The sequence below is a fragment of the Diceros bicornis genome, chromosome 3 (assembly GCF_020826845.1).
Source record: "Diceros bicornis minor isolate mBicDic1 chromosome 3, mDicBic1.mat.cur, whole genome shotgun sequence".
Classification (NCBI taxonomy): Eukaryota; Metazoa; Chordata; class Mammalia; order Perissodactyla; family Rhinocerotidae; genus Diceros; species Diceros bicornis.
In genome coordinates, this window is record NC_080742.1 from 32,299,679 (window position 1) to 32,320,457 (window position 20,779).

General features: G+C 35.3%; 1 protein-coding gene across 12 annotated transcripts in view; it reads left to right on the forward strand.

Annotated features, from left to right (window-relative positions):
• PPP1R9A (protein phosphatase 1 regulatory subunit 9A) overlaps positions 1–20,779 on the forward strand; it is a 321,025-nt gene that overhangs the window by 220,328 nt on the left and 79,918 nt on the right. For all 12 annotated transcript variants that reach the window (XM_058525783.1, XM_058525771.1, XM_058525815.1 and 9 more), the window contains one exon: positions 4,909–5,044. In XM_058525783.1, coding sequence (XP_058381766.1) covers positions 4,909–5,044 — 136 coding nt within the window. The remainder of the gene's footprint in view (positions 1–4,908; positions 5,045–20,779) is intronic.

Here is a 20,779-nt window from a genome sequence, read left to right on the forward strand (position 1 = left end):
TTATGTTGGAAAAACAAGGTACTCATAAATCATCATTTTTCAAGATAACCTCTTACATCATTCACACAGAGCATGTAGGATCTTTATGACTTCAGTTCAGCAAATTGTAAATGCAGTTTTATAGTCGTTTAGTTCTTGTTTGACAGCTCACCAGAGAATTCAATAAACTAATCAAATGAATCCCATATAACCTTGTCATCTAAACTCCAAAGGACAATACGTGGACATTGCTTGGTCTGATAATAGATGAAAAGAAAAGGAAAAACTGATTTATCTGCCTTTGCCTATTGTATCTCAGCCTGAGGGGGAGCGGGGGCAGTTTTTAGTGCAATAATTCACACTGAAACAAAATGATTGCTTTAAACATTATAAACAAGACATAGTAAAAACATAAACCCTAATTGTAGATTTTGGGAGTTTTAGTAGTATTGTTATTATTTGTCAGTCATAAGCTTAGAAAATACCTAATTTTTAATTTAAATATCCATTACAGTTTGGTCTCTTGACTTCATTCCTTATAGCTACAAAACCAAAGACCACACCATTCCTTGTTCAAACAAAGAAAAAAATTATAGAAAGTGACAAGAAAAAACATTTTTTTCTTAAAGGAACTTTAAGTTTAGAAACAGGCTGATTTGACTACATGTGTTGTCATTCAGTGGAGATAATAATGTCTAAAATATAAATCATAGTTGTGCACAAACATCAATTGATTTGATCACATATAGTTAGAGGGACTGATTGTTGCTGACTTGATTACTTGTATTTTTGACAATTTTTAAAATTCAGTTTTAAATGGCCAATTAAAATGCCATTTCAATGGCAACTGAAATTAAGGTTTGCAGAGCACACTTCAGTGCCAGCATTTTATCTTTTTCCTGTGCTTGACTCATAAAAACCTAGTCTGTTTTCATAACTGGTGTGATCAAATAAAAGGTAATTGGGAAAATGTGTACAGATAGTACTTTTAAGTGCACTCAACCCCATCTAGATATTAATACGTTATCTAGATAAAAACGACAGTACACAGGTATTAAGCACTCTCGAGTCACCAGGTACTTATATGGATTTTTGTGTGGATTATGTAATATTTGTTATTGTATTCATTTTACAATATAAAAACTAAGGATTAGAAATATTGATATATTCAAGGTCACAGAGCCAGTAAGTCTTGTTTATGGTTCAGTGGATTTGTCCTATCAAAGTCATTTTTCTCTTTTACAGACCTTTTTAACCCCTAAATTATACTATCACAGCATATCCATACTGTGAATCCATGATTGAAATAACCTTTAAATTTTATATTCTCTATTCAATTCTGTATGTGCTAGATTGTACATGTACTGTTATAGGACATATTTATAAAGACAGCTTAAACATGGACCAAACATTTAGAACATATAGAAAAGTAATTTTAATGTTATAAATTTTCCAAATGGGGAATTTTATCACTTTTGTCATAATAATAATAGTGCCTTAAAGTCCTTTCATGTCTATACCACATTTTATTCTTTTATCTCTCCTTTAGACATATGAGGGAGATACTAATTTTCGCATGGGGAAAATAAGGAATAGAGAAGTTCAGTTCCACTTCTATGTACATTCCCTCTCAACCATACTTGTCAGGATGACATTCTCTTATCACAAATCTATACTATAATTATACCAGATTACAAGGCGTTAAAGATGTGTGTAGCTGGGTGATATAATGCTACCCAAAATAGCTGCCTGAATGAAGATATATGTGTATTTTAACCTAACACGTCAAAAATAAATGCAGAAATGCACCATGTTCATGGATCAGATGACTCAATATTCTTAAGATGTCAGTTCTCCACAAATTGATCTATAGATTCAAAGCAATCCCAAATCAAACATCAGTGGGCTTTTCAACAGAAATTGTCAGGCTGATCGTAAAATTTATGTGGAAATGCAGATAACTTAGAATAGTCAAAATAATTTTGAAAAAGTTATACAGAGTTGGAGAACTCACACTACCTGGTTTCAGGATTTATTGTATAGTAATTGAGGCAGTGTGGTATTGACACAAGGATAAATACATCAATGGAATAGGTTGAAAAGTCCAGAAATCAGCCCACAAATATATGGTCAACTGATTTTCAGCAAATATACCCAGGCAATTCAATGACGATAATGAATGTCTTTTCAACCGATGGTGTTGAAACAACTGGTTATCCACTTGGAAAATAATGAAACTCCGCCCTTACCAAACATCGTGCTTGAAAAGTACCATAGACCTAATATAAAATCAAAAGATTAACACTTCAAGAAGAAAAATAGGAAAAAATCTTAGCAATCTTAAATCAGGCAAAGATTTCTTAGGTAGGAAACAAAAGACACAAATCTTTTAAAAAGTGATAAATTGGACTTTCTTGAAAGATACAATTAAGAAAATGAAAAGGCAAGTCACAGATTGGGAGAAGATAATAAATAAACAAATAAACACATATGCATATGTCGTTTGTGTGTGCGTATATATCTGTGTGTATGTATGTATCTGTAATATATATAGATAAGGATATGTATCCAGAATATATAAAGAACCATTGCAACTGAATAATAAAAGCTCAGACAACCCAGTTTTTTTAATGGGCAAAAGATTTGAAAAGATATTTCACTGAAGAAGATATATGAATGGTCAATAAGTACATGAAAAGATACTTAACATTATTAGTCACTAGGCCATTGGAAATTAAAACCATTATATCTTGGCGGTTGAGTGCGCGCGCTCTGCTGCTGGCGGCCCGGGGTTCGGTTCCTGGGCGCGTACCGACACACCGCTTCTCCGGCCATGCTGGGGCCGCATCACACATACAGCAACTAGAAGGATGTGCAGCTATGACATATAACTATCTACTGGGGCTTTGGGGGGAAAAATAAATAAATAAAGTTTAAAAAAAAAAAATTATAAGATACCACTAGATACCCAGTAGAATGGCTAAAATTTAAAAAGACAATACTAAGTATTGGTGAGGATGTAGAGCAACTGCAGCTTTCATGCATTGCTAGTAGGAATATAAAATGATACTACCACTTTGAAAAATAGTTTGGCAGTTTCTTTCAAAATTAAACATACACTACCATATGACTCATCAATTCGGAGACAATGAAATACTATTCAGTGATAAAAAGGAACAAATTACGGATACTTACAACAACATGGATAGATCTCCAAAACGTTATGATGAATCCAAGAAGCCACATACTCTATGAAGTCATTTATATGAAACTCTAGAAAAGGGTTTTCCTATGGGCCCAGAGTGAGGATGGTTTACTGGAAAGGGGAATGGTATATTTTAGGTTGATGGAAATGTTCTATATCTTTATTGATGTGGTGGTTACAGGTTTATACATTTGTCAAACTTATTGAACTATACTTTGAAAATAGATTATTTTATTGTTTGTAAACTATACCTGAAAAAAGATGAAAATTCTAGTGTTTATAAATTCTATTTATAGTTGATTCCCAAAGGAAAATAACTCAGATGATAAATGAACACCCAAGCATAATTTCTTTTTTTTTTTGTGAGGAAGATCAGCCCTGAGCTAACATCCATGCTAGTCCTCCTCTTTGCTGAGGAGGACCGGCTCTGAGCTAACATCTATTGCCAATCCTCCTCCTTTTTTTTTCCCAAAGCCCAGTAGATAGTTGTATGTCATAGTTGCATATCCTTCTAGTTGTTATATGTGGGACGCCACCTCAGCATGGCTGGAGAAGTGGTGCGTCGGTGTGCGCCCGGGATCCGAACCCAGGCCGCCAGTAGCAGAGCAGGCGCATTAACTGCTAAGTCATGGGGCAGACCCGCAATCATAATTTCTGAGTCCTATTTGAAACAACATAAAAATATTTCTAAAAAGACAGTTAATAAGTAACATCTAAATATAAAAATTTTGACCCTTAGTGTATTTGTACAGAGAATGGTGGAATATTTCATTTAAAATTATGATCGAAAATAACAACATAATCAGAGGAAGGTATCAATTTAGAAACAAGATTAAATAAAGAGTCACACCCAAAATAATTAAGTTAAATTTTATATAGAAACTATATCATGGAGACATTATTTGTATTTTTAGAAAAATAGAACCATATGTTAGTATAAAAAGACTTTAAAAAGTGTATGTTAATTTGAGCAAGACACATAGTATTGATGAGGATATATCACAAGTGACTGTGGCTTGCAATAAATAAATAAATGACTTTCGTTGCTTTTTCTTTATACCTTTTTTCTTACAAGAATTAATACCAACAGATATTTTCCTTTGTTCTTTTATTTCTTGAAGCCACACCCTTCCTCATACCATCTCTTTCTCTGAAAGAAGTGAATTAATTCACTACCTCTTCTTATCTTAGTTTTTCACTTTTAGAACAAAATAAAAAAAAACTCTACATTTATTTCCTCTTCTTTTTCTTATCTCCTAAGTTATAATAACTTAGCAAAAAGTCAGTGCCTTTCTGTTTATTTGCCCACCTAAGGTATGCTATACCTCAAAATGTTTTTGAAGCAGTTTTTGCATTATAAAGAGGACATTAGTATGGAAATGATTCTTAGTTCAAGGGTACAGGAAATTATGAGTTTGCTTCCGTTTATAGGGCATCAAAAATGTGTACAGTACTGTAGGATGGATTACGTCTGTTTTTTCTTCTCCCAGAGTAATAATTTTTTTATGGGCCCTAGCTTTTCCTTTGGGCTATGTCTGCAAAAATCACTTTAATTGCTCAGCTAACCTCTCCTTCCACTCAGGCATACCATTTAAAGTATATAGATGATAACACTTTTTTGAGGCTTGATGGACCCTGGTGAGATATCAAGCTTGGTTACTTTTCTTAGCACTCCTTTCTGCTGGAGAGTCTAACTACATTAGTCTTCTTTAACCTTCCCACAGATTTATTATTGGGCGAGAAAAACCTGGGCAAGTGAGTGAGGTAGCCCAGTTGATAAGCCAAACGCTGGAACAAGAAAGGCGCCAGAGAGAGCTGCTTGAGCAGCACTATGCGCAGTATGATGCTGATGATGATGAGGTAAGCACGCTGCACATGTTCTTTTTCCTACATTTCTTCTCACTCCATCTCTACTTTATAAAACTCTCTTTACTGTGTAACAGTATGACAGGTTCTTTGCAGTTTGTCAAGGAGAATGTGCCTACGTTCAACGTCACGGAAAAGAAATACTACTTGCATTTGTTATTAATTTATGAATCAAGTGATGGTACCCTATGTACAGTGTGAAGATTTGGAATCAAATAAGTTATCTTTTACCACACTATTAAAAGAAATTCCCTGAAACAAAAAAGGGTAAAAATACCAAAATGTGAATAGTTGCTGTCTTTATTGTTGGACTTAGGTGATTTTCTCTCTCTGCTTTATATTTTTTCAAATTTTCTACAATCAGTATGTAATGCTTTTTCAGAAAATCAGTAAATATTTTGAGTGAAAACACACATAGGTACATACACAGAAAAGTACTAAAAATTGCTGAGTGTTTTCAGAATTTTCTTTTCCAGGAAGAGAAAGTTCTTTGGATCTGCTCACTATGATTTGTGCTAACATAATGCAGAACAAAGCTTTTCCACCAGCACACATTCCATAGAGTAGATACATGTTGGAATAATTTTGCATCCTGCTCTCTGTAGAAGATCAGGTAAATGAATGGAAGCTAACCCCCAAGTGAAAACCGCTCTCTGGAACCCTTGTGTATTGTAATATAATACAGATGCTGGTCTATTTCTAATGTAAATGCCAAACGTACGTTGATATAATGAGAGAACATGCTTTATTATAAACACGTTTAAACATGTATGTGTTTCATATTGGCATCTCAAAGGATTCATCAACCATTTAGTTGTAGTATTTCATACTCTATAAACATAGTGAATATTCAGGTAAAACAAACATTCTTTATACAGCTGACATAAGGACAGTGTAACTTCTTATGTCCAACCTCTACTCATCTATGTTTTTTAGTTTCTGTCCAGGACATAGTGAAGATTAGTAAACAGACATTCAAGTATTTTTTGTGTGCTTTTAGTCTGGAATTTTATCCCAAATGTCTATTAATTTTTTGTGTGTTTATAGTATAATGAAGATATATTCCCCATTTACTGTAGTAGACAATTAAAAACGGTGCATCAGTTAACTTTTGATCAAAGAGTAAACATTAGAAAGTCTTCATGTGAATGAATTAGTTTCTTAGAATTCTATTTAGTTGATTTAGTTTTTCACTTGCAGAGTCTGTTGGAAATGGCGAGTATTTTTTCATTATACTGAGATATTATATATGAAAATGTTATCTTGGATTTAGAAGCTAAAAAAGCGATTTCCTCAAATGTTTGAACTCTCATCCTACCTGGTTTCTAATTCTCTATGCTAGTATTTTGTGTTTTATCAGAGGCACTGATTTGCTTTGGCTGCAAGCCTATTTTAGGATTGTAGAATCACTCTCTGCAGGTTTGGTTTTTACCTGCTCACGCTGCTGGAAAGAATTTGGATCTGAGGTTCGGGGAGTACGGGTGACATCAAGTGGTGGAAGGTGAGGAGGCCAAGCTTTCCAGTCTCTGGGGGCCTCTGTGTCTTTGGCTTGAAAGTAGAGGGGTTGAGCTAAATCTCTGAATTTCTTCCAGCTTCTAATATTCCATGAGTCTGAAATAAAGCATCAGGTCTAACAAAGAAAGAGAGAAAATAAGATAGTTTTTTAAGGCTCTCCAAGCGAATTTTTTAGATCACATTCTACATATTTCTTCCAGTTATTTTGAGGAATTGATCATATTCATACCCAAAGGTTTTCAACTCAAGCAACTAAAGCTTTTTTTAAATATAATTAATAATGTGAATAAATGCAAAAGGAATATTTGTTACTTAACATTTATACTTAGGAGCACATCATATGGATTTTTTTGTTTGCCTCTTTTTGTAAAGAAAGCAGAGTTGATTGTTACCGAAATAGTTATTTTCAGGGGTAACGGGGGTAAATAAATATTCAGTGCCAGGCATTTGGCAAGGTACCTTTCCTACATGATTTCGTGTAATCTTCACAGCAAACGGAAGAGATTTTATTTTCTAGAAATGCAGCAACTGAGGCTTTTTCTAGTGGTACAGCTAGTAGTTGATAGATTCAGGATGAGGATAGAGTCTCCTTGGCTCCAAAGCCCCTGAACTCTTTGCAACACACTGCTGCTTTTGAATGGAGTGGACTGATGGGTGTGTCTGTTCAGGCACACACAGAACAACCTGGTAACAAGAGATGTTGGAAAGAGGACTTCTGTTTTGGGTGATTGAGTTTCTTGTAATGCTTAGGTTCTTTGAGTCTTTGTTCTGTATTTCTAATAATAGAGGAATTGAATACTTGGAGAATGATTTTACTCTAGGCAAATACTTAATCCGTAAGTATCCTATGAAGATAGGGTTAAAGAGAAGAATAATGGAGTGTACAAATTTTGTATAAAAAAATTAGAGTTTAGCTTTAGGGTAAACTTTTTCTTCTGTCTGCAAGTTGTAGAACTAGAAATCAGATCCTTGCTAATATGTTACTCCAAGTAACCTTTACTTTATTGAAAAGGTCAAGGAGCCTTTTCCTTTGTCTCTCTCACTCTCTCCGCCACCTTCTCTCATGCGCCTCTCTGACTTGTTTCTCCCTTTCTTGTGTTTTACACCCTGCCTCACCAAAACGTGCCCCCCTAAAACCAACTGTTAACTTTCTGTGCATAGGAGAGATGAAAGCTGGACAAACAATGAAAATTCACTCTTGTGTAAACTTTAGTTTATCTACTTGATTTAAATTAATTTTTTTACTAATGCTACCAGATATTGTTAAATTGATTGATTTGAGTATTATGTCCCTATTTTATATACTCTCTTTCTCTCTGTTAATGGAAAATAAAATGTCCAAGAGACACAATGGAAATGAGAAGAACCAATATTGGTTATCCAATAGATAAATTGTCCTTGAGTAGTTGAGTTAATTTTATATGCAATTGAACAATTTATTGATTTACATATCTTTGTTAATCCTGAATTGTGTACTCAATCACTTGGTTTCTTACTTTTCTTATTTATGGAATCATCTTGTGATTTCAAAGTTAGGATCATTTTTATTTGACAGTATCCCCTGTGACATTCCCTGGGCCAGCCAGGAAAACCTCTAATTAAATGCAGAACAACCAGGTTCATCCAGCTAATTTCCAGAGCCAGCACTTAGATCAGCATTGCCTACTGAAGGATAGATAGCTTCTGGTTTTGGTCAAATCATCTAAGGTTGATTCTAACTTGGAACTTATCGCATTGACAGAGGGGAGTTGCTTGCTTGAATTGTCTACAGGGAAAACATTGCAATGTGAGAAATATATCCTGAAATTGTAAAAGTACAGTGGTCTTCTATCAGAACCATATTTAGGGTTAAGAATACCTTATCATGTGTTGAGTGTGCTTATATGTCTGTTTTAATGCTTTAGAAAATTATGTCATGCTCCAATAGAATTTAAAATATATAAATCATCCCCAAACTCTATTTAAATTTCTGCATTTTCTGTTTTTTTCTCCACGTATTTAAACCAGAAGAGTTTAAAATAAACAAACAGCCAATTCAATTTTAATTCGCATTCCTATTTCTGTCCACTCTCTGTTAAACATTCTGATTTAAAAAAAAAGTTAAAATGGCTCTGCCATTTTATTTAAAGGCTGAAGAATAAAAGGGAGGATCCTATAAAGAAGAGGGAGATATAAATCTGAATAATTGAAAAGTTTTAAATGTAGATCTGAGTATATCTGTGATTAGTGATTGAATTTCTGGATTTAATAGAATTATTGTTCATTTCTCTTTCTTTCGTTTTTTTTTTTAAACAAATCTGAAAGGTAACCATGGAGGATTTCAGTAAACCCCTCAGACAGTCAACACTATCCCACGAAATTCTGGGGGTATGGTAAATTTTTCAACTAGATTTTAATTTTCAATAACAAATTTAATCTCCTGTCATACTCCACAACTATCAATGTTTAGCCTTTTAGTAGTGGGATGATGTAATTCTGGTGTATGTTTTGTGTAGCATGGGTCATGTATATATATTTTGGGTATCTGTTTCTCTCAAAGAGCATTATGCAGTGTGAAACACTATGGACTCAGGCTGGAAATATAGTATGAACTGGTACTGTACCACTTTTTTGTATTAGGAAATACATATGGTTGTTCACATTAAAATGAGTTGTTTTACATGCACTTAAAATTATATGATTATTTTGCTTTTACTTCTTTAAATATCCTTTTAAAATATAATATTTATTACATTTTAAAGTCTTAGATTATAGATGGCATTTCAAAGTCTCGTTAGGCAGTAGTTCATAGCAAGGTTAATCATCACTCTAGAAACTGAGGCCTCTGCTCTTAAAATATAATTTAATCTTTTTTTCGTTAATGGAAATTAATATCATTATAACTATATCATGAATCTTTTAAAGTATTGAATACCGTTTTGAGCAGCTGCCTACATAGATATGCGTTTTTATTGCATGTGTTAACATGTAATAATTAGAGGCAGAAATATAATGGAAGCTGTGGTTTGCATAAGTGTTAAAAAGTTTACAAGAATATAATTTTTAGGTGAAAAGCATTAAAAGGATAACATTAAATTTGACTCTTGCTGTTTGCTGTTCCTGGTTGCAAACAGCTTTTGTTGTGTGAACTAGAGATTGCAGTTATTATAAATGGCCTTTTAATAGTGTGAATTGACTTTATAGTCTGTTTATATGTTGAGAAACTAAGAGTGGGGGCATTCTCTTAGTTCTTATAAGTTTGTGTTATTGCAGACATCAGAACTTTTCTATCCTTTATTATTAGGCTGCTCTCTCTAGTGGGGAAAAAACCTTTAATTTTTGTTGTCAACCATTTTAGAACACTGTGGCTGAATTGCAAGGAGTGCCTGGCAACTGCAATAACAATAACAACTATTTCCTTAAGGTTTGTTTTTTGGTGGAGAATAATGCTTATGTGTACTTTTCTGCTTCATGTATAAAATTAAATATTCTATGTGTCTTATTAACTAGCTCTATGCTTGAAAGAATTTCTCTAGAGCCATGTGTTTTATATGTTGAATAATAGTTTGAAAAATTATCATTTGAAAAATAATATTTAATTCTGAAACATAGCACATATTTTAGGTGCAGGTTCTGCAATTTGGACTCATTTCCTAATATTTAACCATGGATGTTTTTAACCCCTAACACTTTAAATATGTTGTAATTCATATTAAAGGGAAAAAAAAGTACCCAACAGCAGGGCTATATGATATTTATACAATACAGTGTACACAGTGATTTATGTTGTCTTTAAATCCAGTGATTTTTTTGTTTGGAAAAGAATCTTTTGATGCAAAGGTCTTCATTTTTCAAAAAACTAAAAACCTAAATCTTTAAATTATAATAGTACTTATTTGCATGATTTATATGGTAAACATAAAATGCCTAAAAAGATATTACACTTTAAATAATAAAACAATTCTCACTATCTTTGGCTGCCAATAACAGAGATAGAGGAGCTTCAAAATAGAAATCAAGGATGTGAGGGCGATCTGGCTGCGACATCTGTCACCCCATTGATCGCCCAGGGTTGATTCGGCTCATCTGGCTGGCTAGGCGAGTGTCCCCTTCCTCCCTCACCGTTCCATGTGCGTCCCTCCCGAAGCTACCCGCTCCGTCGAAGAGGACGACCTTCCCCAATAGAGGAGGACCGTTCTTCGGTCAAGGGTATACGAGTAGCTGTGCTCCCCTGCTAGGACCTCCAAACGAGCTCTCAAAATGGAAGTCAAGTATGTTTCAAAGGGAGGTTGGCTTATGGTGATTAGAGGAGCCTGAAGAATAGGAGAAATATAAAACTTTTTTAACAACTTGTTTACAGACTCTAATTTGACTATATCTTTAAAATCATTAAATTTAATTACATCTTTGGTTTGTGATCCCCAAATCTATAGTAATGGTCACTGTCATTGAAACTCAGAATCATAAGGTCCTTGGAAAGCATTCAGTTGAAGACGGTATCCATCCTGATCTAACCTAAACAAGGTACACCCACACACATACATACACAGGCACACTGTCCCCAGGAGGTGGACATCCTCCTCTACTTGAAAGGTCCTCCTTATAAATATTCTTTGTATATAGAAACATTATTATTTATAACATTGAGCACAGACAGGAAGATGAGTAGTGTCAAGGGGAGATAGATATTAGAATAGAAACCTTCTCCTAAATAGTGTCATCTTTTTGTAGTTCATTTTCTTTATTTTATTTTGTTTTTCATAATGCAAGTGATTTGAATATGTTTTCTTGTTATTTTCTTTCCACCACCATTCATCACATTGTGGTGAATTTCATGAGCCAGATACAAAATACCAAATAAACTGTATCAAATTCTTCTGTGCCATTAAATTCCTCTGAGAGTATGGACTTTGTACTTACTAGAAACCATGCTAGAACATTTCTGTATTAACAATGATGAACCAGAGTTTGCAGTGTTAAAGACATGTCATGGAAACAAACACAAATGGCAGTATTTTTCCAACTTTAAAAACATTTATAAGTTGAATATAGTTTTTTACCAAAAAGTTCTAAAATGCTAAAGGGCACAGTGAGAGATGGGCCTTACTAGCCTGGGAAACAGACTAACTTTCCTGTGGACTGTAGGGATCCCATGGTTTCTGCATGCGTTTGCTGCTACTGTTTTCTCTACCTTGAATGCCATTCCCTGCACGGACTCTTGGTTGCCCTTGTATGCCCACTAATCCTGTTCTCCCTTCAGGGCTCTATTTAGGTTCATGTCTCCTCCACAAAGTCTTCTTGGACTATCTCAGCTGGGCTGGGGGCCCTTTCTTCATGAATCAGTAGCACCATGTGTATCTCTATCATTATTTAATCATAAATTTCCCCCACTAGCTTGTAATCTCTTCAATGACAGGTTTCAGTAACTGGTTGATTTTTGATACATACAAGGATGTGCACAGCACTGGGCAGATTAGAGGAAGCCAAGAAATTAAACTGAATTGAATCACTCAAAGGATATTAAGATGAAAATGAGGGAGTAGAGTTAAATGAGGAAAATGAAATTTAGTTAGGAACATAATCTGAGCTAGTGAGGGAAGAATGGCATAGACTATAGAGGTAAAAGAAATGGCAAAGCTAGTAAGACTAGAGATTGGAGATAAGGAAAAGACCGCAGGAATGACCTGTACTTGTCTGTTGGCACTTTGGGATTTAGCAACTTTCTATGGGCTTTTGCTACCACATTTTAATTGCTGGGGAGAGACCATGAGTTTGCAAGAAGACCCTATCTCTATCACACTGCACCAAAATCTTCTGCATGTAAAACCAGAAAAAATGTATGCATATTTCATTCCTTGAAAACCTTTGGGACCTTAGAAATAGCAACTTGGTGACTCACATTGACATGACTTTTTTTTAGTCACAACTGAATAAACATGCAATAGATACAGAATAGTCAAAATGGCCTAAATGATGTCAAAATCAATACTGTATAGATAACCATCTTCTCCTGCCCAATATGTTAACTTAGAAATAGCCTTCAATCATAGAAATACATTTCGTCAACAATAAAAGATAAATAGTGATCTGACCAAGGAGTAATATCCTAAAGCTGCCTAGTTATGGAGGTTTGCCGGGTCTGATAAGAGCTCCATTTATTTTAAACTGATATTGATGCTAGCAAGGGTGGTGGTAAAAACTCTTAATTGATTTCTGGAATTTCAGTTCTTAAAGGGGTTTTTAAAAATTAGCTTATTGACATAAAATGGACGTAGACTAAAATGTGCAGATCTTAAATATATAATTTGATAATTTTTTATCATTACATATTTAAGCTATTAAAATCAACATTAATGAGGAATAATTTATATACAATAAAATACACCAATTTTAAATGTGTTTAGGTTAACAGTTTGGTGAATAACCACCACCACATTGAGGATAGAGAACATTTTCATTACCTCAACTAATTCCCTTATAGAAGTTTGCGGTCACTCTCAGCCTAAAGCAATCAATCAATCAACTTTCTGACACTATACATTAATTTTGTCAATTCTAGAACGTCATTTGAATGAAATCATAAAGTGCATACTTTTTTATGTCTGACTTCTTTCACTTATCATAATGTCATATTTATCCTAAGTGTTCTATAAATTATGATAATTGGTATTGCTGTGAGTTACAGTAGACAAAGCCCAGGGCCCACCCAAAGTGAGACGTCTAATTGGAGAACTCCATCATAAAACTAGAGCCCCAAGGGCTACACTGCTTTATAAGATGAAGATAAGTTTAATCTTCTACCCCAAGGACTGCATGGGAAATTGCCAGTGTTAAGCTTTGGTGCTGAGTGGAAGGGAAGAAAAGTTTTCTCTGAGAAATTGTGACCGCAGCAGCCTGAATTGATGCTACCTTTCAGGAAGACATAAAAGCATATCCTTTCTTGAGACATTCGCCGTTAATTGAAGCCTAAAAGTTAAAGTTTCAAGAAGTATGAGGTTACAATTTCAAAGTACAGAATTCACAGGGAAATAAATCACCATGTGTAACAAACAGCAGAAGAAAGGGAGAAAGGGAGGAAGGGAAGGGAGAAAGAAAGAAGAAAGAAAAAGTCCAAGTTATTTTATGAATTATTTCAAACTGGAACAAATATCTCCAGTGACATATAACTCATTCCAGAAGACAAAAATGAAAGTAGTACAACTCTGATATCAGGAATGCAGTAACACCCTGCAAGTGTGAGATGTATGAGGTAATACACAATAATCTTGGTACCAAAACCAAGTAATGATGAAAAAGAAGACTTACAGGCCCATCCTACTCATAAAAATAATTTTTAAAAAAAGTCCTAAACAAAATATTAGCAAACCATATCCAATAACATATAGAAGAGATATCATGGCCAAGTTGAATTTAGTGAATAGTGCAAGTATGGTTTAACATTTGAAAATCAGTCGCTACTTGCATTTCACATCATGCTGGAAAGCAAAAAAAAAGAAATAAAAGAAAGAAATTGGAAAGGAAGAAATAAAAGTATTATTCACAGGTAATGTGATTATCTATTTAGAAAACCTCAAACATACTTACAGATAAATTATTAGAAATAATATAATATTTTAGCAAATTCTCTGGGTATGTGACATAAAATATAACATCTATTTCAATGTGTCTACAGAGAGAAAATATCATTTATAAGTTATCATTTACCTTGGTAAAAGGCAAGACCTTGCCTAACAAAAGATGGGCAAGACCACGGAAAAAAATATATTTTATTGAAATGTATTAAAGCTTATATAAAAGAACAAAGAAACCTTGTTCATGGGTTAGAAGACTCAATAGCTTAATTGAGTCAATTTCTCTAAATTGATTTATAATTCAGTGCAATTCCAGTAAAAATAGTTCTAAATAATTTTTAAATGGAATTTGGTTAAGCTATTGCTAAAATATAGTTGAAAGAACAATGCACCTAGAAATAACCATGATATTTCACATTCCTTAAAAGAGAGATATTTATTATTAAACCGTGGCAATTTAGACCCTAGGGCAAAGGAATGGACAAATTGGTCACGGAAGCCAGGAAATAGGCCCTCACAAAAATGAAACTTTGATTTGTGACATAGATAACACTAGATGAGTTGAGAAATGTTAGGTTTTTCAATGAAAGAAAAATGGTGAAATTGCAGTCCCCATATCAATCTGTACACAAAAGTTCATTCCAGGTGGATTGACTACTGACATGTGAAAAGCAAAACTGTAAAATTTGGAAGACAGTGTAGAAGAATATATTTATGACCCCGGTATAAGAGTTGGTTTCTTACATGAGACACTTAAGAAAGCAAAACCATAAAGGAGAGGGTTGAGAAAATTGACTACATTAAAATTAAGAACTTCTGTTCATCAAAAGAATACATTCATGAAAGAAAAAAGACAAACCAGAAGCTGGAAGAAAATATTTGAAAAATAAATAACTGAAAGAGAATTATATAGAAAGTACTTCTGTGCACCAATGAGAAAAGACTACATATGGGCCGTTGGCTTGAACAATCATGTCATAGGAGAGGAAACCTCAGTGGCCAATGAACATATGAAAAGATGCCCAACCATATTAGCAATCAGGATGTGAAAATCAAAAACCAAAATGAAATACCATTTCATACCTACTGAATTGATTTAAATTGGATATTTAAAATTTTGGCGAGGATGTGAAGTAAAAGAGACTCTTATTTCCTGCACATAGGAATATAAATTGGCCCATCCACTTTGAAAAACAATTTGGCATTATCTAATAAAGTTGACTTAACAATTATATTTCTTACTAAACACCTTAGTAAAACTCTTACATATATGAGCTGTAAGACATGTAAAATATTGCTCTTGTAATGGAAAAAAACTGGATACAACTGACATCTCTTGCAACGAGAGAGGGTAAATATATTGTAGTACATTCATACAGTGGGATAATATACAGAAGTTGTATCCACAACAACGGGTGGAGTCTCAGGAGCATGCCATTAAAAGCAAAAAGACACAGAGGAATACAAACAATGTGATTCCATTCGTAGGAAGTTTAAAATCATGTAGAAATAAATGATACATTGTTTAATTGTACAAGTAAAACTAAAGAAAAACTAAGAACGATAAAATTCAGCAGGATTACTCTCAAGGGCAGGCGACTGAAGTAGAATCAAGGAGGCACACACAGAGGACTGTAATGAAAATGTAGTAATACTGCTCCTTTCCTTGAACTAGGTTGTTAGTTCATTGGTGGTGGTTGTATCATTATTCGTTACATTTTGTATATGTTTCATAAATACTATTTGTGTCAACTCCATATTTAATAAAAAATATGCCATATACAATTGCTTACATTTAGCAATTATGTGCATATAAAATGGATATGACATAGTTCCAAATGACTTAAGACTGTGTCTCAAACTTGCCTCAGTGTGGGAGTCTCATGGTACTTCTTTAAAATCACAGATTTCTCTGCCCAGCCTGAGACCTACTGAAACAGAATATGCATTTTAGAGGGTCTAAGGTTATGGGAGTTTGTGGGAAGGGCTTAGATACAATCAGAACTGGAGTTGTCCAGTTGAAAAATGCCGGGAAAACTGATGTAAAGACCTTTGAGTCCTGTTATTGCAGACACTTTGCAAGAAGGAATTGCTGCCACAAACCACCAGATAACCATAATGAAGAAAGGAGTAGAATTATTCTTCCTCAATGGAAATTGTAAGATTGAGATTATCTTTATTATTAATCCATAGGTCATCCAGGGAGATACCATCATTGACATTTTTTTTGGTTTTGCTTTTTTTTGTTTACTATAAATTCTATAACTATAACTTCTGGTTCTATTTGATGATTTGTTAGCATTTTTGCAATCATGAGAGTCAATTTTATATGAACACACCGTATTTTCCAAGATTCAATTAATTCTATAATTATAGAAGTATTAAAATAATAATAACATGTCCCACTTTGGTCATTGTAGTTCTTCTCTTCTGCAGATTGAAAATTCAGGGAAATACAAATCTCTTAGTCTCTTCCCACAGTTCTGCTGGCATCAGAATAAGTGCTTCATTGTTTCCTTGGCAAGTAAAATGAAACTCAAGGAAGGCTGCCAATTTGAAATTGCTTGTGACATTTGAATTACAGAGGTCCACTTTGGTCTGTTGATTGTTCAGTTCTGGATCTCAGTGGGAAAAATAGGGATCAGTGGTTCCCTCCTGGTATGGAATATATTTATCAGGAACTTAAAGACAATGGCATTTATGTCTTAGTAAGTAGGTAACATTTATTAAGAGGAATATAGTTAGGAATATTGAGTCAAAGAAATATATAATTTGTGCTCCCAAGAAGCTTGCTATTTTGCTGTGGAAACAATAAATATAGATGGTAAAGAATTTAAAGTACTTTCAAGGCAACCTGTTAAAAGGCCAGATAACCATAGTGCAAAAGAATCATCACAACTAAGGACATACAAAATCAAAGCATGAATTTGAATTTGTGGTTTCAATTTTTATTTGCAAGAAATTTTTTCTTGTTTTTGTTTGTTTATTTTCTGTAACCAAGAAGCTGGATCAATATTGGGTATGTTCAACAAATAAAAAGACTAGTTTACCTGCAGAGCAGAGGATATGGAAAGCAATAATGGTTGGAAAGTCTTTGAAAAAGTAAATTGAACAACATTGTAGGGACTTTAAAATTAGCTGAAACTCTAGACATTTTTTTCATTAAATAATAATTGGGAAACAATTCTCCACAAGGCTTTTGCATATCTGAGGCATTAACTACCCTTTGTTCTGGACTGTCTTTTCAAGTGTTTGTGTAGTGAACAGCCTTGAAAAATAGAGATAGTCTTTCCCTCTGGAACAAGGACATTAATACTTAATGCCTGTTATAAAAGATGCAGGTTACCTAAGCTCTGGGTTCCTCTCCTGACAGGTCTACTTGTGCAGGTATCATCTGGACTTCTTCTCATCACTCTTTGGAAATTGTGGCTTGAGGAATCAGCAGAAAAATCATGGTAGTCTATATCAACTACAGATTTACCATCACTTATGATGGGGTTACGTCCTGATTAACCCATTGTAAGTTGAAAAACGGAATGGTTGTATGGGTACAGAATTGTTGTAAGTGTATTGGTTGTTTACCCTCGTAATCCCATAGCTGGCTGGGAGCTGTGCCTTGCTGCTGCTGCCCTGCATCACAAGAGAGCATCGTACTGCATATCACTAGCCTAGGAAAAGGTCAAAAATCAAAGTACCGTTTCTACTGAATATGTATTGCTTTTGCACCATTGTAAAGTCAAAAAATTGTAAATCTGGAACTGTCTGGAGTATGAAGACCCATCCTGGATTAGAGGAAGATCCTGACCTTGTTTAGACAACAGTTACCGAGAAACACACTGTCACTGAGCGTGAAGGAAGGAATTTGCAATTGCTGTGGTCAGAAGCCTAGTAAATCCTTAAAACTTTGGCTGGTTCACTGGGGAGATAATGGGGCAAGGCACGTAATGCTATTTAAGGAGAAACAGCAATAATTGTGTTGCCTTTTGACTCAACCCCTCTTACAGTTTATCATGCCAACTTTAGATTCATTCAGATAGTAAAGGTCTCAGAGTTTTTGCAGTGGGCCTTGGCTGCAATAAGAGAATTTTGGCCCTGTCAGGGAGATTTCTTTGAGATAGACAAATTCCTGTGGAAACCACAGATGAATATTTGGGTCCTAACTGGTCCTTGATGCTGATGAAAGTAACTCACCAGAGAATGAAAAATTGGCCCAAAACAATCTAGATAAATTCTTGTGGTCAGCCTCACCACCTTGGAATACTTCCTCATCCATTATATTCAAACCAGACTTATGATTGGACTCCAGTTTGAGATGTACTACATAAAAGAGTCCCTGCTGTGGGAGCCAAGGCTATGGCTGCTGAGTCAGAGACTCCCCAAAGCTAAACTGGTTGTGTCAGTAGTGATGACTCACCTTATATAGTGCTTTAGGTGGACTATAGACATTGGAAGTTTAGTTAAAACATGAGTAACCACTGCACTGCTCAAAACTGAAAATGAATGCATCTTATTACTGGCACAGAGCTACTCCCTGCCTCCATGCCCCTTGGTGCCTCCTCTCTCTACCCTGAACTCAGCTGGAGTTCAGGGTAGAAAGAACTCTACCTAAGGAGAAAGATAACTAGGGGTTGGGCTGAGATCTCTTGTCCTCCAGAGAGACCAAATGCTATATGAACCCTTTGAGTATGCTGGGGAACTTTGGGAGGAGAGGCACTCACACTTGATGGTTCTGTAGATACTGGCTTATAAATCACCATCTCATTCAGTCCCATTGTAAGAAAGGATGCCCAAATTCAACTGTTGTGATTTGGACAGAGTTCACAGTGGGAGGGGAAGCTAAAGAGGCCTTGTGGATGGGACTCTTTGGGCAATGTAATACTATTGTGGCTTCCACTGCTAAATGTATAATGGAATTGATGTGTTATGTTGCTGCACTTCTTTGTCCCATTAGTGCCAGTGGAGATTCTCCTGTTCAGCGATTGCCGCACTTAGAGCAGTAATAGTAGGATATGTAGATCACTCTCCCTGTTTTCTCCCAGGTGGTCCAGCAGAAATAATATAGAATCCTAGGAAGAGAAGAGGAAACCACAGCTTGTTTAAATACTTAATAGCTGCCAGAATACTTGGGCCATTTCCCAACACAACAACACTGCATGCCTGATATGCATGCAAGACCCACCAAAAAAAAGAAAAAAAAAAAAAGGCAGCTATTAACCTTACACTAGGCTCTCATGGAAACTAAAACTGAATGCCTGACCCATGGAGGCCTTGTGACTCTCTGGCCTATTATTCTTAGTTTGGGGTGGGTCACCTTGAACTCACTGACCAAATAAAGTTGGGAGGGCCCAACAAACCTTGCTTGTCAAATGGAAATGATAGATTCAAGAAAGCTGCCAGCATGGCCCAGCAGCATATTATATTTACATGAGTGAGTAGTAGCTTTCCAATTCAGGGAAACTTTATCTACCACTTCACCTCCTAAAACAAGGCCTCTAGCTCACTGAGGCCTTCAGTTCATAGACGTTTCCTTAAACGCCTGGGCTTGGTTCACTGATGGTTCAGCTGAGCTGTCCAATGCTGTCTACTAGGCTTTCCAGCCTCAGCACCACCCATGCAGACCCCAAAATGGACACGGTCACTTTGCTCAATGGGCAGAACTCAAGGCCATTCTTATAGCTCTGGCCGTTACTCCCCTTGATGAACCTTGTTAAATTATTACTGACTCTTGGTCTATTTTTAATGACCTAACTATTTGGTCTATCACTTAGAAAATTACAGACTGTGACAGATTAAAGTTTGGGATGGCAAACTCTGGGAGCAGATTGTGGCAATTGATCAAACTCTTTGGGCTACTCAAGCAGCTGCTTCTTAGGGGTGGTCATAAGAGGCCTTCATGTATTTAAAGAAGCACTATCATTAGATCATGAAGCCCTCAGATGACTCTAGAGATCCCTCCAAAATGAGGCTATTCTTGGTTACTCAGGGTTGGTTTCTTGAGGGATAGCTTATTATTTATATGCATCCTGTGGGCAATTATTCTTAGGATTGGACTCATTTAGTTAGATAAGATGGTACAAAATTTGTTCCTAACTTTAGGTGATGTGATGAGTAACATCACCTCCATACCAGAAGACATTCAGGTCAACTTCAACTCGCTGGCCAAGATTGTTATGGATGATAGAATTGCCCTGAACCCTAGATTTCCTCCTTGAGGGCCAATGCTGAGTCTGTGCAATCTCTGATACATCCTGCTATATCTGGATTAATAGCTTAGGCCAAGTGGAAAGGTGAATACAGAAGCTTAAGGAGAAAGCCATGTGGGTTTCTAAGGTAGACCCTGATGGTTTATGGGATTTATTTAGCCAGTAGGGTATTGAAGCTTGAGGAATATGGTTGATCTCAGTACTGCAAGTTGGACTCATTCTGTGGCATGGAGTTCTTTTAACAGTAGTCTTAATTATATGCTGTAAGGTAGACTGATGGATTTGGCCCTAAGCTACTTTTGGTAGCACCGATCTGTGTAGCTGAGGGAATATCATACTCATGGAAAATTCACCAGAAGCCAAGATGGTATAGAAACAAGGGTGGATATTGTTGGGAGACAATCCCTCCATGGGTCTGTCACTTCTCTGTGTGTCTTGTGAGCATAGGCACCAATGGCCTT